General features: G+C 42.4%; 1 protein-coding gene across 1 annotated transcript in view; it reads left to right on the plus strand.

Annotated features, from left to right (window-relative positions):
* Positions 1-17,210, plus strand: part of LOC124711579 (DNA-directed RNA polymerase III subunit RPC2) — a 196,715-nt gene that overhangs the window by 73,323 nt on the left and 106,182 nt on the right. The window contains exons 6-7 of the mRNA XM_047241725.1: positions 12,728-12,885; positions 14,727-14,838. Of these exons, the coding sequence (XP_047097681.1) occupies positions 12,728-12,885; positions 14,727-14,838 (270 nt within the window). The remainder of the gene's footprint in view (positions 1-12,727; positions 12,886-14,726; positions 14,839-17,210) is intronic.

Below are 17,210 nucleotides of genomic sequence, written 5' to 3' on the forward strand. Positions count from 1 at the left end.
TCATTTCTCCCTATGTAGGTGGGTGCCAACAGAATGTTTTCACAATTGGAGGAGAAAACTGGTGATTGAAATTTCATGAGAAGATCCTGTCGCAACCAAAAACGCCTTTGTTTTAATGATTGCCATCCAATTCACATATCATGTCTGTGACACTATCTCCCCTATTTTGCGATAATACCAGATGAGCTGCCCTTCCTTGTACTTTTTCGATGTCATCCGTCAGTCCCACCTAATGCAGATCCCACACCGCACAGCAATACTCCGGAATAGGGCGGACAAGCGTAGTGTAAGCAGTCTCTTTGGTAGACCTATTGCACCTTCTAAGTGTTCTGCCAATGAATCACAGTCTTTGGTCTGCTCTACCCACAATATTGTCTATCTGATCGTTTCAATTTAGGTTATTTGTAATTGTAATCCCTAAGTATTTAGTTGAATTTACAGCCCTCAGATTTGTGTGACTTATCGTGTAATCAAAATTTAGCTGATTTCTTTTAGTACTCATGTGAATAACTTCACCTTCTTCTTTATTCAGGGTCAATTGCCACTTTTCGCACCATACTGATATCTTATCTAAATCATTTTGCAAGCCGTTTTGATCATCTGATGACTTTAAAAGACTGTAAATGACAGAATCATCTGCAAACAATCTAAGACAGCTACTCAGATTGTCTCCTATGTCATTAATATAGATCAGGAACAATAGAGGGCCTATAACACTTCCTTGGGGAACGCCGGATATTACTTCTGTTTTACTCAATGACTTTCCATCTACTATTATGAACTGTGACCTTTCTGACAGGAAACCATGAATCCAGTCACACAACTGAGGCGATACTCCGTAGGCACGCAGTTTGGTTAGAAGATGCTTGTGAGGAATGGTGTCGAAAGCCTTCCGGAAATATAAAAATATGGAATCAATTTGACATCCCCTGTCAATAGCACTTATTACTTCATGAGTATAAAGAGCTAGTTGCGTTTCACAAGGACAATATTTTCTGAATCTGTGCTGACTATATGTCAATAAATCATTTTCTTCAAGGTACTTCATAATGTTCGAATTCAGTATGTGTTCTAAAACCGTACTGCAAAGCAACGTTATTGATATAGGCCTGTTTCAGTGGATTACTCCTACTTCCCTTTTTGGGTGTTCGTGTGACTTGAGCAATTTTCCAGTCTTTAGGTACGGATCTTTCTGTGAGCGAGTGGTTGTTTATAATTGCTAAATGATGTTGTTGTTGTTGTTGTTGTGGTCTTCAGTCCTGAGACTGGTTTGATGCAGCTCTCCATGCTACTCTATCCTGTGCAAGCTTCTTCATCTCCCAGTACCTACTGCAACCTACAACCTTCTGAATCTGTTTAGTGTATTCATCTCTCGGTCTCCCTCTACGATTTTTACCCTCCACGCTGCCCTCCAATACTAAATTGGTGATCCCTTGATGCCTCAGAACATGTCCTACCAACTGATCCCTTCTTCTAGTCAAGTTGTGCCACAAACTTCTCTTCTCCCCAATCCTATTCAATACCTCCTCATTAGTTACGTGATCTACCCACCTTATCTTCAGCATTCTTCTGTAGCACCACATTTCGAAAGCTTCTATTCTCTTCTTGTCCATACTAGTTATCGTCCATGTTTCACTTCCATACATGGCTACACTCCATACAAATACTTTCAGAAACGACTTCCTGACACTTAAATCTATACTCTTCTTCAGAAACGATTTCCTTGCCATTGCCAGTCTATAGATTATATAATGGTAAGACAGAGATTTAGGAACCAGGTTTTAAATTGTAAGACATCTCCAGGGGCAGATGTGGATTCTGACCACAATCTATTGGTTATGAACTGCAGATTGAAACTGAAGAAACTGCAAAAAGGTGGGAAACTAAGGAGATGGGACCTGGGTAAACTGAAAGAACCAGAGGTTGTAGAGAGTTTCAGGGAGAGCATAAGGGAACAATTGACAGGAATGGGGGAAAGAAATACAGTAGAAGAAGAATGGGTAGCTCTGAGAGATGAAGTAGTGAAGGCAGCAGACGATCAAGTAGGTAAAAAGGTGAGGGCTAATAGAAATCCTTGGGTAACAGAAGAAATATTGAATTTAATTGATGAAAGGAGAAAATATAAAAATGCAGTAAATGAAGCAGGCAAAAAGGAATACAAACGTCTCAAAAATGAGATCGACAGGAAGTGCAAAATGGCTAAGCAGGGATGGCTAGAGGACAAATGTAAGGATGTAGAGGCTTGTCTCACTAGGGGTAAGATAGATACTGCCTACAGGAAAATTAAAGAGACCTTTGGAGAGAAGAGAACCACTTGTATGAATATCAGGAACTCAGATGGAAACCCAGTTCTAAGCAAAGAAGGGAAGGCAGAAAGGTGGAAGGAGTATATAGATGGTTTATACAAGGGCGATGTACTTGAGGACAATATTATGGAAATGGAAGAGAATGTAGATGAAGACGAAATGGGAGATAAGATACTGCGTGAAGAGTTTGACAGAGCACTGAAAGACCTGAGTCGAAACAAGGCCCCGGGAGTAGACAACATTCCATTAGAACTACTGATAGCCTTGGGAGAGCCAGTCATGACAGAACTCTACCATCTGGTGAGCAAGATGTATGAGACAGGCGAAATACCCTCAGACTTTAAGAAGAATATAATAATTCCAATCCCAAAGAAAGCAGGTGTTGACAGATTTGAAAATTACCGAACCATCAGTTTAATAAGTCACAGCTGCAAAATACTAACGCGAATTCTTTACAGACGAGTGAAAAAACTGGTAGAAGCGGACCTTGGGGAAGATCAGTTTGGATTCCGTAGAAATGTTGGAACACGTGAGGCAATACTAACCTTACGACTTATCTTAGAAGAAAGATTAAGAAAAGGCAAACCTACGTTTCTAGCATTTTTAGACTTAGCTTTTGACAACGTTAACTGGAATACTCTCTTTCAAATTCTGAAGGTGGCAGGTATAAAATACAGGGAGCGAAAGGCTATTTACAATTTGTACAGAAACCAGATGGCAGTTATAAGAGTTGAGGGGCATGAAAGGGAAGCAGTGGTTGGGAAAGGAGTGAGACAGGATTGTAGCCTCTCCCCGATGCTATTCAATCTGTATATTGAGCAAGCAGTAAAGGAAACAAAAGAAAAATTCGGAGTAGGTATTAAAATTCATGGAGAAGAAATAAAAACTTTGAGGTTCGCCGATGACATTGTAATTCTGTCAGAGACAACAAAGGACTTGGAAGAGCAGTTGAACGGAATGGACAGTGTCTTGAAAGGAGGATATAAGATGAACATCAACAAAAGCAAAACGAGGATAATGGAATGTAGTCAAATTAAATCGGGTGATGCTGAGGGAATTAGATTAGGAAATGAGACACTTAAAGTAGTAAAGGAGTTTTGCTATTTAGGGAGTAAAATAACTGATGATGGTCGAAGTAGAGAGGATATAAAATGTAGACTGGCAATGGCTAAATATGAAGCTATTTTATCAGCTTACTCTGAGAGGAACCTGACAGTTATACAATCTGGACCAGAGGCCTTGCCTTTATGTGATTTAAGCCGCTTTGTTACACCGAGGATATGTACTTTTATGTTTCTTATCTTGGCAGTTGTTCTTGATTGGAATTCAGGAATATTTACTTTGTCATCTTTGGTGAAGGAGCTTCGGAAAACCGTGTTTAATAATTCTGCTTTATTGGCAGTGTCATCAGTGTCTTCACCGTTGTTATCACACAGTGAAGGTATTGATTGTGTCCTGCCACTGGTGTGCTTTTGTATGACCAGAATCTCTTTGGGTTTTCTGCCAGATTACGAGACAGAATTTCATTGTGGAAATTATTAAAAGCATCTCGCATTGAAGTACGCGCTATAGTTCGAACTTCTGTAAAACTTTGCCAATATTGGGGATTTTGCATTCTTTTAAATTTGGCATGCCTTTTTTGTTGCTTCTGCAACAACAATCTGACCCGTTTTGTGTACCATGGGGGATCAGTACCATCACTTATTAATTTATGTGGTATATATCTCTCAATTGCTGTTGATACTATCTCTTTCAAAACATTCTACAACTTTTCTACACTTTCTTGATCAGATTGGAAGAAGTGGAGACTTCTCTTAAAAAGGTGTTACGAGCATTTTTATCAGTTTTTTTAAGTACATATACTTGGCGTTTCTTTTTGATTGTTGTAGGTGTTTCCTTATTCAGCCTAGCAGCAACTGCCTTGTGGTCGCTAATCCCTGTATTCATCACAATAATCACTATCGGTCCAGGATTATTTGTCGGTAAAAGGTCAAGTATGCTTTCGCAACCATTTATGCTTCGAGTGGGCTCATGAACTAATTATTTTCAAAATTATTTTCACAATAATTTACTGAGAAAGCATTCAGTACAATTTCAGATGATGTTTTATGCCTGCTGTCGGCTTTAAACGTATAATTTTTCCAGCATATCGAGGGTAGATTGAAGTCACCACGGACTATAATTGTACGAGTGGGGTACTTACTTGAAATGAGACTCAAGTTTCCTTTGAACTGTTCAGCAACTATGTCTTCTGAGTTGGGGGGTCGCTAAAACGCTCCAATTAAGAGTTTAGTCCGATTGTCAGGTATAACTACTACACATACTATTTCATGTGAACTATCAACTTCAATTTTGCTACAAGGCAAACTACCTCTGACACCAATAAATACTCTACCACCAACTGTATTTAATCTATCCTTTCTGAACACTGTTAGATGGTTTAAAAGAATTTCGGCTGAACTTATTTCTGGCTTTAGCCAGCTCTCTGTACCTACAACTATTTGAGCTTCAGTGCTTTCTATTAGGGCCTGGAGCTCTGGTTCTTTCCCAACTCCGCTATGACAGTTTATAACGACAATACCAATCATTTCTAAAACTACCTTACTGTGTTTTACCTGCCATCTTTTAGACTGACTGTCCTTCTGTGGTTTCCTGAGACCCTCTAACCTAAAAAACCACCCAGTCCCTTCCACACAGCCCCCACTACCTGTGTAGCCACCTCCTGTGTGTAGTGGACTCCTGACCTATTAAGCGGAACCCGGAAACCCACCACTCAATGGTGCAAGTCAAGGAATCTGCAGCCTACACGGTCACAGAACCGCCCAAGCCTCTGATTCAGACCCTCCACTTGGCTCTGCACCAAAGGACCACAGTCGGTTCTATCGACGATGCTGCAGATGGTGAGCTCCACCTTAATCTCAGAAGCAAGACTGGCAGTCTTTACCATTTCCGCAAGCCGCCCAAAGCCAGACAGAATCTGCTCCGATCCAAAGTGATACACGTCATTGGTACCGACATGAGCCACTACCTGCAGTTGGCTGCACCCTGTACTCTTCATGGCATCTGGAAGCACCCTTTCCACATCCGGAATGACTCCAAAGTGCACACGGAGTGCACACTGGCTTCCTTCCCCTCCTTGGAAGCCCTAAATGGCCCCATTACGTGCCTAATGTTGGCACTCCCAACTACCAGCCAACCCACCCTCTGTGAATGGCCATACCTTGTGGGCCAAGAAGTTTCCTCTGGAACAGGGTGGATGACTGCATCTGGCGCAGAGACGTCATCAGCCACAGATAACGCCTGAAACCTGTTCATCAAACAAACCGGGGAGACCCTACGATCGGCCCCTCGGAAAGTTTTTTGCTGCCTGCCAGACGTTGGAATGATCTCCCATTCGACCATGGGTGAGGGGTCAACCCCAGTGCAGGCAGTACCTGGGGGGTCACAGCAGTGGACCGATCGGAGGACACGTGGGACGTGCTCGATGTCCCTCGCATCCCCGTGTCCGATCCCCCACAGTGACGCGCCTTGGCAGCAGCCTCAAGCTGTGTGACGGAAGCCAGCGCAGCCTGAAGCTGTGAGTGAAGGGTTGCCAGCTCAGCTCGCATCTGTACACAACATGTACACAACAATAACATTTCCTATCCCTTACTGCAGTCGCTCCTGTTTGAAGCTCGTAAAAATATGTAGCAAGCGAACGGTGTACTTGCCTTATTAGTAGCAGGAACTAGCGGTATGCTCTCACTGACAGACCTACCACAGGCATATGCTACCACATCAGAGGCTGGACCACCTGTGAAAGCAGCCATGTCACATACCAGCTCTGCTGCAGTCATTGCACAGCTTTTTGTGTTGGTGTGACTGCCTGTCAGGATGAATGGCCACTGCCAAACTGTGGTGAAGAGCAAAGTGAACCACCTTGTTCACAACATGCAGTGGAATGCAATATCCTAGATTTCAATGGCTGCTTCACAACCTGCAGCATCTGGATCCTCCCCTCTACAATCAGCTTTTCTGAACTCTGTAGATGGGAGTTTTCCTCACAACACATTATCCACTCCCAAAATCATCCAGGCCTCAACCCACAGTAACCTATTGTGATGCTGAACCTGGCTGCCTTGTTTGGCTGTCATCTAGTCCCTGCACACTCCACAAGGCAGCGCTGACTTCCCTCCCCTCCACCCTTACCCTGATTTACAGAACACTATGTGGGATGTGTGAATGAATGAATGTCCAAGTGTCAGATCATCATCTCTCATGCTGCTAGTGTGATCAGGGAGCTGGATATCATTTGCGTAACGGCATATGCATTTTGTACATTTTTTCTTCCCTCCCTCTCTTTCCATCTCATCACCGACCAGTGTAGTGCAAGGTTAGCACACTGGACTCACATTCAGGAGGATAACGTGTTGAACCCATGTCTAGTCATCCTGATTTAAGTTTCACGTGATTTTCCTAAATTGCTGAAGGCAAGGCGGGATACTTCCTTCAAAAGGGCAAGGCCACTTCTCTTCTTCATCCTTCCCTAATCCAAGCCTGTGCTCCATCTCAAATGATGTAATTGTTGATGGGACGTTAAACACTAATCTCCTCCTCCTCCTCCTCCTCGTCCCCCCCCCTCCATCTCCTCCTCCTCTCTTTGTCCATCTCCTCCTCCCATACCTATTTACATCTCCTCCTTCCCTCACATTTCTCTGTCCATCTCCTCCTCCTCCTCCTCCTCCTCCTCCTCCTCCTCCTCCTCCCCCCCTCCTCCCCTCCTACCTCTTTACATCTCCTCCTTCCTTCTCTCTATCTTCTCCTCCCCCTACCGCTTTACATCTCCTCCTTCCTCCCTCTCTCTGTCTATCTTCTCCTCTCCCTCTCTGTCTATCTCCTCTGCCCCCTACTGCTTTACATCTCCTCCTCCTCCCCCTCCTGCTCCCCTTCCTCCCCTCCCCCTCCCCCTCCTTCCTCTCCCCCTCCTTCCCCTCCCCCTCCCCTCCCTCCCCCTTCCCTTCTTGTTTGCCTCTCTGTCTCCTCTCCACCTCTCTATCCATCTCCTACTCCCACTCTCTGTTCATCTCCTCCTTCCCCCTTTCTCTGTCCACTTCTCACTTTGTCCTCCTGCTTATCCATATCCTTCTTGCCCCCCCCCCCTGCCCAACCCTGCTCAGCTGTGCCCACTGGCTTGTACACACCCTGGAAAGCATTCCAATACTATCCACACAACTCACCAGTCATACAGTGCAGCCTGGATGTCAGGTTAAAATCAGTCCAGCTGTGAAGGAGGAGAAGTGGAGAAAACACACACACACACACACACACACACACACACACACACACACACACACAGAGAGAGAGAGAGAGAGAGAGAGAGAGAGAGAGAGAGAGAGAGAGAGAGAGTGTTCATGTTTATGTATATCAATAGATATTTGCAATATTTCTCTCAGGTTTCAATGTAATGGTCGGTGTCCCATTATAATGCGTAACTTTATTCAGTGCAGTAAGAATATTTATTGGAAAGAATTAAATGTATTGTCTATTGTTTGTTCTTGGTAAACTACTTCCCATTGTTCTTCCTGTACATGCTCTCTGAGTAGTGTAACTGAGCCTGTGTTTATGATTATTTGAAGTGATGGTTTCCAGTTCTTAGCACAATCTAATGGATTATGACACTTTGTTGCTACAATTAGATCACCATGGTGTGGGAAACCATTTTAAAGAAAAACAGGTTTAGAAATTATCAGCTGCTGTTGCACTATGTCCTATTCTTGTTGGGAATGTCACTACGGAGATCAAACTACAGCTAGACATCAGCAACTGAAAATGATCTCAGTCAGAACTATCTGGATGAAATCAGTCTTAAAATGCCCACTTGCAATTACAAGGGTGGTTTGAAACATTCTCGGAATCACCACGGGAGGTCAGCACTAGCGCAACTAGTTGTTCATGTGATATTCATTGGGATGTTGCCTGTAAACACATGCCATTTAAGTGCTCTTGGAAGAGAGCTGTGGCGCTGACGTGGCTCTGTTGTTGTTCATGTGTTATGATTTGCGAAGATGGAAAAAAATCGAGATTTGAGCAGTGATTAAGTACTTTGTAAAGAAATGTATGAAAGCAAAGGACGTTCATGCCGATTTCCAGAATACACTGGGGGACTCTGCACTTTCATATTAAACTGTTGCCAAGTGGACAAATGAATTTAAATCTGGTCAGGAGGGCTTAGATGATGATCTGCACAGTGGTCGGCCAAGATGTGTCACAACTCCAGAAATCATTGCAAAAGTGCACAAAATGGTCATGGAGGATTTCCAATTGAAAGTGCATGAAATTGCTCATGCTTGCCAGATGTCATCTGAAAGAGTATATCACATTTTAATTAGAAATGAAAAAAATTATCTGCAAGATGGACGCCACAACTCTTTGACGCTGGATCAAAAAGGCGTGAGAACGGGCATATGGGAACAATGTTTGGCCCGTTTTAGGAGAAACGAGCAAGAGTTTTTGCGCCGGTTTGTGACCACAGATGAAACTTGGGTGCACTACCATACCCTGGAGACAAAATAACAGTCAGTGTAAACATGCCGATTCTCCACCATCAAAGAAAGCAAAGCAGTTCCTTTGGTGGAAAAGGTCATAGCATCAGTGTTCTGGGATGCGAAGGGGTTCTGTTTGGAGATTATCTCCCCACTGGGCAAACAATAATTGGAGTATACTACGCTACCCTCCATGAACAAATTGCAATGAAAGATACACGAAAAAAGGCCAGGTTTACCAAAGAAGAAAGTCATCCTCCATCTAGACAGTGTGAGCCCACACACATGTGCTGTTACCATGGCAAAATTACATGAACTAAGGTATAAATTGTTGCCACACCCGCCTTATTCATTTGGCATGGTTCCGTCAGACTTCCATCGCTTCCCAAAACTGAAAATTTTTCTTGGTGGAAAGATTCACTTCAAACGAAGAATTTATAGCCAGAGTTGACAACTATTTTGCAGGCCTGGAGGAAACTCATTTTCGAGATGGGATCAAGGCACTGGAATATCACTGGATCAAGTGCATTAATCTACAGGGAGACGACATAGAAAAATAAAAAAAGTGTCAGTGATGTAAGTACTTTTTTTCTATTCCATTCCGAGAACATTTCAAACCACCCTCATACTTCTCATTATTTCCACTAAGTGACCCCTCTGATAGCTGAGTGAAGATTTAAAACACAATAAATGCAAAACTTGCTTAGGTATATGGCCTGGTGTTTTATTCCACTTTTTATGTATGAATGGGAAGTTGATCAAGGGTTTCCCAGATCTTGTAACTCAGTAACACTTAATTCTTATTCTTAAGGCATGTTATTTGTTGAAGATCATTTCAATGTACATTTCAAACAATGGAGAATCCAGGATGGAGTGTAACAGTATTGTGAAAAGGAAAGTTGCTACTCACCATGTAGCGGACATGCTGAGTCGCAGATAGGCACAACAAAAACACTGGCCAGTAAGACCTTTGTCAAAGTTAGACGGCCAACACACACATACACATTCACGAAAACGTAACTCTCTCTCTCTCTCTCTCTCTCTCCCCCCCCCCCCCCCCCCCACACACACACACACACACACACCTGCAGTCTCAGGCAACTGAAGCCACACTGTGAGCAGCAGCACCGGTGCATGATGGGAGTGGCACCTGGGTGGGGGTAAGGAGGAGGCTGCTGTTGCTTGCAGTGTGGCCTCAGTTGCCCAAGACTGCAGGCATGTGTGTATGAGTTGCATTTTCGTGAGTAAGTACGTGTGTGTTTGCTGTGCTGTCTAATTCTGACAAAGGCCTTAGTGGCCAGTCTTTTTGTTGTGCCTATCTGCAACTCAGCATCTCCGCTATATCGTGAGTAGCTACTTTTCTTTTCACAATATTGTTGCAATTTATATTTCAATGTATGTCCAATTCTTTTGTTGTTGTCCTACAGCTGGAAATCTTATTAGTTGCTCGTTTTGAATTGGTTATTCCCAAGCCACACTTAGAAATCTATGGACATGCTAGAAAAGGAAAGATAGGCTTTTTGGAGTATAGTGTGAAGTTATCTCGTGAATGTGGCATTTTTATTTTATTTTTGTATTATCATTGGAAGTAATGTGCATTAGTAGATAAAGAACTGGCAATGTAAATACTTCTGGGCTGTCATGAAGATGAAGGACAATAAAATATATGGTTTGACATGTTACTCTCGGCTACCTTTAGGTTATGCAGAAATTTCATATTTTAAGCTAGGTTTGGGGTTTAAATAATGGAACCTTTTTTTTAAATATACTCCAGTGAGGAAGTATTGGTGTTTTTAGTCTGTTCAGAATGAGTTGGTTCTGTGATATGATTGGCTCTAAGGTATCTCACACTGCGTCTATAATTTGGCTTTAAGGAATATTTAATTTTGCTATTCAGAATTCCCACAAAATATATATTGTATTGATTTATGTGCAATCTTCGTTTTCATTTTGTACATTTATGCTCATGTCTGTATGTTAAGTGACTATCAAAGAACCATGGGGTGGGGGGGGGGGGGGGGGGGGAAGAAAAGGAAAAAAAAAACCACCATGCCATGGGAAGACTGTACAGTGTACATACTCAATTGCAATAGAAACATGAAAGCAGGTGACATACATGGCACAATTGCTTATCCAAGTCTGTATGGGCATAGGTTTTGGGGTAGAATCGCCCTGACTGTGAATTGTTTGTATTTGGCACACAATTTTCATTTTAAAATGAATTGGAATGGTAGAGTGAATACATGCCGATGACAGTACACATAGCCAAATCACTGACCGATTAGAGACCAGCCTATTATAACAAGGGGGGCTTTTGAGTTGAACGTGATGCATAGTTTTTTTTTTTTTTTTTCATAGTTGTGCAGGTGATGTCAGGATAGGAGAAACATTCAATGATGGTGTGGACAAACTCAGCCAATTGCTGCAACAAAGTCTAGCCATCAAAGCATGAGTCTTGGTTGGAGAATCTTCGACTAGCCTGTGTTGCTGGCACTGAGATGTCATTCTGTGTGTTTGGTGACCTGTTAAATGTATTCCTCATCCATAAAAGGTGCTGTATGGACTAAGAAACAGTTGATTAGAGTCATGTGCATGAATAAGTTGTATTTTTGCCTGATGAAATCAAACATTGGAAAATCCAGGATGGAATAATGACAGTGTTATGAAGAGGATAGATTGCTACTCACGATATAGAGGAGACACTGAGTTTCAGACAGTCACAACAAAAAGACTGTTATACATTTAATATTTCAACCAAAAGGCCTTCTTGTAAAGTAGAAAACACCCACATTTTCGAGTGGGGGCGGATGTGTGCTCTCTCTCTCTCTCTCTCTCTCTCTCTCTCTCTCTCTCTCTCTCTCTGATACACACACACACACACACACACCACACACACACACACACACACACACACACCACTGTCTCAGGCCACCGAGGCTGGCCTAATGTGTGTGTGTGTGTGTGTGTGTGTGTGTGTGTGTGTGTGTGTGTGAGTGAGTTGTGCTTGTGTGAATGTGTGTGTGTGTGTGTGTGTGTGTGTGTGTGTGTGTGTTCTACTTTAGAAGAGGCCTTTTGGATAAAAACTTAAATTTATAGCTGTCTTTTTTTGTGCCTGTCTGCAACTCAATGTCTCCTCTATATGATGAGCAGCACTCCTTTTCATAACATTGTCTTTAGTGTGGTAAGTAAGTCTCATGGTCTGGTCATGCGAGGCACATTAAAACCCAGCCAGTGCACTGTGGAAGGGCCAAATATGGTGGTGTCTTTGTTATTTTGTGCAGTTTCATGTTAGGTGTATTGGTGGCTGTAGTTTTTAGTGGTGACATCTTGACTTATGTGAATCCTTTTTGTGATGCATTGGGACCTGTGTTATGCTTGACAGATGATAATACCAAACACAGCACTGGCCTGGTGTTTAAGTACATGCAACATGATACTATGCTTCTAGAGTAGTCAGCCCACACCCGGCGCTAAAATCAAATTGAATATGTATTGGACACATTAATCAAAGGGATTTCAGCCCTAATGATGCCACTATAGACCATTCATTGCTGACTCCAGCTTTGGGAGATGTTGCCTCAAGTTGTACTGGGCTGCCTGATCTACAATGTGAGGAGCCATAGCAGTTTCTTTATTGCCAAGCGTGGACATCATACTTCGTATTTATACTCTTTATGCCACTAGTGGGGCTGACATCACATCTAGTGCCACCCATGGCCAGTTTTCTGGTATACCATAAATCAGTGTGTCACCTGTGACTGTACTGATTGTGTACGTTTTATTGCCTAATGTTTCATGAATCTCAAAGATTCTTTTAATGTATGGGCATAAGTGTGAAGTGTTTTTGCTGTGCAGTGAAGTATTTTGTTGATCAAAAGGTATGTTTCCAATTTGTTTCAGGATGTTCCCATTGCTGTAGTTTTCAAGGCTATGGGGGTAGAGAGTGACCAAGAAATTGTACAAATGATTGGAACTGAGGAAAGAATGATGCAACGAATAGCCCCTTCTCTTGAGGAATGCCACAAAGCAAATGTTTTTACGCAGACACAGGCTCTCAGGTAATAATCATATTTATGCTCACTGTGCTGTACTTTTTTTTATTTAAAATCTCTTGTGAATGTGCTGGCTGATATTCTTATTGGAAGAGAATGAAATACACAGAGAAACTCAACAGAGATTTCAGATATACACACTTCACTTGCAAATTTAGTGCAGAACTGGCTTCAAAACCCCAAAATCATAGTTTGAATCCCCTTTCAGCACATGCTACTTACGTGACAGAAAGGCTGGTTTTGGACTGTTTATCTGAGTGAAATATTTGATCTACTCCTTTCTCCCATGATGTTTCACTAAAAATGCTCCACAAATTGATGTTATTGAACAGTAAATATGTTTAAGTAAATTGTTTGAGTAATTGCCTAGCTAGACTTTCCAATTTTTAGAGCATCCTTTGCTAAAAATCAGTTTTATTTGTATCTTTATAATATTTGAAAACTTTTTGCTTTGTGCTGTTGGCTGCAGGTGATATGCAGAGAAGTTCTTATTTTGATTTTTAATAATATTGTAATATGCCACTGAATCCCTGAACTTTAGTTTAATAGAAATGTTGCTATTTTTTGTGATATATTTTCTTATAGACATGCACAATTTCTGATTTGAGAGTCAATGTTATGTTCAACAGTCACGGTCTTTGTGAATCATAGTTAAATAAGAATGTCCATCTTGTTTGCATTTTTTCCATACTTGCTGATTTGATTGCATACTAACTTTAACTGTAATTTTTCTGTTGTAGAATTGACCTCATGTAAATTTGGATTCCTGATAAGTTCTTCAAATGCATTTATTCATTTGACCCTATAATTGTGTTTGTTTTTTTTGGGGGGGGGGGTAGGGTTTTTTTTAATGGTGGTTCAGGTGAATAATATGAAATGCTGCTGTTTCTGATTGCAGCTGCTTGTTTTGTTTGAAGTAATTGAAATACCTTTTCAGTGAAGAATTTATCATCTTTTCCAATGAAATGTCCAACTGAGCTGCCTAATGTAGTCCTATGTGAGGCCCATTTCCTATTTTAGTTTTTAATTGTGTGTGCCTAAGGTTCATAAGGCCTTAGATGTGTTGTGGTGTCACAAGAAAATTTCTCGTGCTGTTGTTGAGTTCATTCTTTGTTTCCATATTGTGAGGAGATTCTTGCCAGGCTTGTAAGACATAGTTTCTTAACACATGGCTGAAACCTTGCACTTACCTCCGTTTCAACTTAGTCTCCATTTGTGCTGGTTTATGTCTTAAGTGTGCTGCTGCTGCTGCTGCTGCTGTTCCTCTGATATGATAATTTGAGACTTTCCTTTGTTTTTTGAAAATTAAATTAGGACACTGAAGCATTTATGTTAAAATAAGGTATATAAAGCAATTGTAATGTTACATTTACTACAGGGGCTATGATTACCAAGAATGAAGTGAAGCTGAAAGATGCTGAATCTTTTACTGCAGTGGGTAGACTGTGTGTTTTTTAGGAGCAGCACTGAATTGTAGTATTAATAAAGGTGATATGTTTTCTCATGGTAGCTATTGGTTTACTGTTACCATTGATCACCACTGTTTGGTGTGGAAATATCTTGGAAATGGGAGGGACTTGAAAATTCCTGTGTACATGACGTAATTATGTATCACACTTTTAATGTTTTTGAAGTTTTTATTAGAGACATAAGTACATCTTATTGTAATGATACTATGCCTTTTTTTTGTAAGAACACGAGATAAGTGTATGATTGGCAATTTATGTATGGTATAAAGGACAAGGTGTGTGTGAAAAAGCTTCGAAAGTTTTTATGCCATCCAAGTAAGACAGAACTTCCTAAGGTCCAGTGTTTTGCATGTAACAGTAGCCTTTCTTTTGTTGTAGATATATTGGAGGAAAACTGAAACAGAAACGGTTTTTCACACCTGCGCCTAAGAAGACTCCTATTGACGAAGCACGTGACCTGCTGGCTACAACAGTTCTTGCTCATGTACCAGTAAGAGTTACCTTCCAATTATTACTGTTTTATGTTTTGGCAGTTCACAGTTTACTAGTCTTTATTATCATTGTTTAATTGATGAAAAGAGAAAATATAAAAATACAGGAAATGAAGAAGGCAAAAGGGAATACAATGTTATGAAAAGTATAGTTGGTATTCTCCACTTAGCAAGATGCTGAGTTGCAGATGGGCACAACAAAAAGCCTGTCAGAAAATAAGCTTTTGACCAGCAAGTTCATCACTGGAAATACACACACACACACACACACACACACACACACACACACACACACAAATGCAACAAATGCACACATGATGACAGTCTCTGGCTGCTGAGGCCAGATTGCTAGCAGCAGTGCATGATGGCAGAAGCAACCAGTTGGTGGGAGTAAGGCTGAGGCTGGGGTGGTGGATGGTAAAGTGCTGCTTGTGGCAGGGTACAAGGACGAGGTGGAGAGAGGGTACAGAAGCTAGGTGCAGTCTGGAGGTTAGACAGAGGGGAAGGGGGGTTAGCGGAAAAGGAGAGAAGTAAAAAGGCTGTGAGTGCATTTGTGGAATAGAGGAATATGCAGTGCGGGAACAGGAATAGGGAAGGGACTAGATGGGTAAAGACAATGACTAACGAAAGTTGAGGCCAGTAGGGTTAGAGAAACGTAGAATATATTGCAGGGAGAATTTCCACTTGTGCTGTTCAGAAAAGCTGGTGTTGGTGGGAAGAATCCAGATGGCACAAGCAGTGAAGCAGTCTATGAAGTGAAGAACATTGTATTAGTGGCATGATCAACAACTGGGTGGTCCAGCTGTTTCTTGGCCACAGTTTGTTGATGGCCAGCATGTGGACAGACAGCTTGTTGGTTGTCACACCCATGAAGAATGCAGCACTGTGGTTGCAGCTTAGCTTGTAGATCACATGACTGGTTTCACATGTAGTCCTGCCTTTGACAGGATAGGTTATGCTTGTGACGAGACTGGAGTACGTGATGGTGGGAAGATGTATGGGACAGGTTTTGCTTCTAGGTCTATTACGGGGATTGGAGCTATGGGGTTGGGGGCAGGTGTTGTGTAGGGATGGACGAGGATATTGTGTAGGGTGGTGGGCAGCAGAATACTGCTGTTGGAAGGGTGGGAAGGTTAGTGAGTAGGCCTTTCACATTTCAGGTCAAGATGAGAGGTAGTCGAAACCTTGGCGGAGAATGTGATCCAGTTGCTCCGGTCCTGGATGGTACTGAGTCATGAGGGGAATTCTCCTTTGCAGCTGGATAGTGCGACTTTGGGAGGTGGTGGGTGACTGGAGACGTAAGGCGTGGGCGGTCTGTTTTTGTACAAGGTTGGGAGGGTAATTATGTTCTGTGAAGGCCTCAGTGAGACCCTTGAGACAGATCTGAGGTACAGCTGTGGACACTCTCATTGAACCATCCTTTATCAGCCTATTCATGGGCCATCTAGAGGAATCCTTCCTAAACACCCAAAATCCCAAACCCCTCATCTGATTCAGATTGACTGATGACATGTTTGTGATCTGGATCAAGGGTGAGGACACTCTATCCACATTGCTCCATAACCTCAACACCTTCTTCCCCATTTTCTTCACTTGGTCCTGCCCAACCCAACAAGCCACCTTCCTCGATGTTGACCTCCACTTCGAAGATGGCAACATCGGTACTTCCGTCCATATCAAACATACCAATCACCAGCGATACCTCCACTTCAACAGCTGCCACCCATTCCATACCAAGAAGTCTCTTCCGTACAACCTATCCACCCATGGCCATCGCATCTGTAGTTATGAGCAGTCCATCTCAAAATATACCAAGGATCTCACAGAGACCTTCACAGACTGGAACTACCTACTCAACCTTGTACAAAAATAGATTTCCTGTGCCTTATCCCTCCAGTTGGTACCACCCAGGACTGGAGAAACTGGATCACATTCTCCTCCAGGTTTTTGACTCTATCTCATCTTGACCTGAAATGAGGAATGTCCTACTCACTATCCTTCCTACCTCTCCCACCGAACCAACACAATATCCTTGTCCACCTCTACACAATCCCTGCTCCCCAAATCCTTGCCTCATGGCTCCTATCCTTGTAACAGACCTAGATGCAATACCTGTCCCATACATCATCCCACCATCACCTGCTCCAGTCCGGCCACAAGCATCATCTATCCCATCAAAGGCAGGGCCACCTGTGAAACCAGCCACGTGATCTACAATCTAAGCTGCAACCACTGTGTTGCATTCTACATGGTCATGGCAACCAACAAGATGTCTGTCCGTGTGAATGGCCATCGACAAATTGTGGCCAAGAAATAGCTGGACCACCCAGTTGCTGAGCATGCCACCCAACACGATGTACTTCATTTCGAC

Source organism: Schistocerca piceifrons, chromosome 8 (assembly GCF_021461385.2).
Source record: "Schistocerca piceifrons isolate TAMUIC-IGC-003096 chromosome 8, iqSchPice1.1, whole genome shotgun sequence".
Lineage (NCBI taxonomy): Eukaryota > Metazoa > Arthropoda > Insecta > Orthoptera > Acrididae > Schistocerca > Schistocerca piceifrons.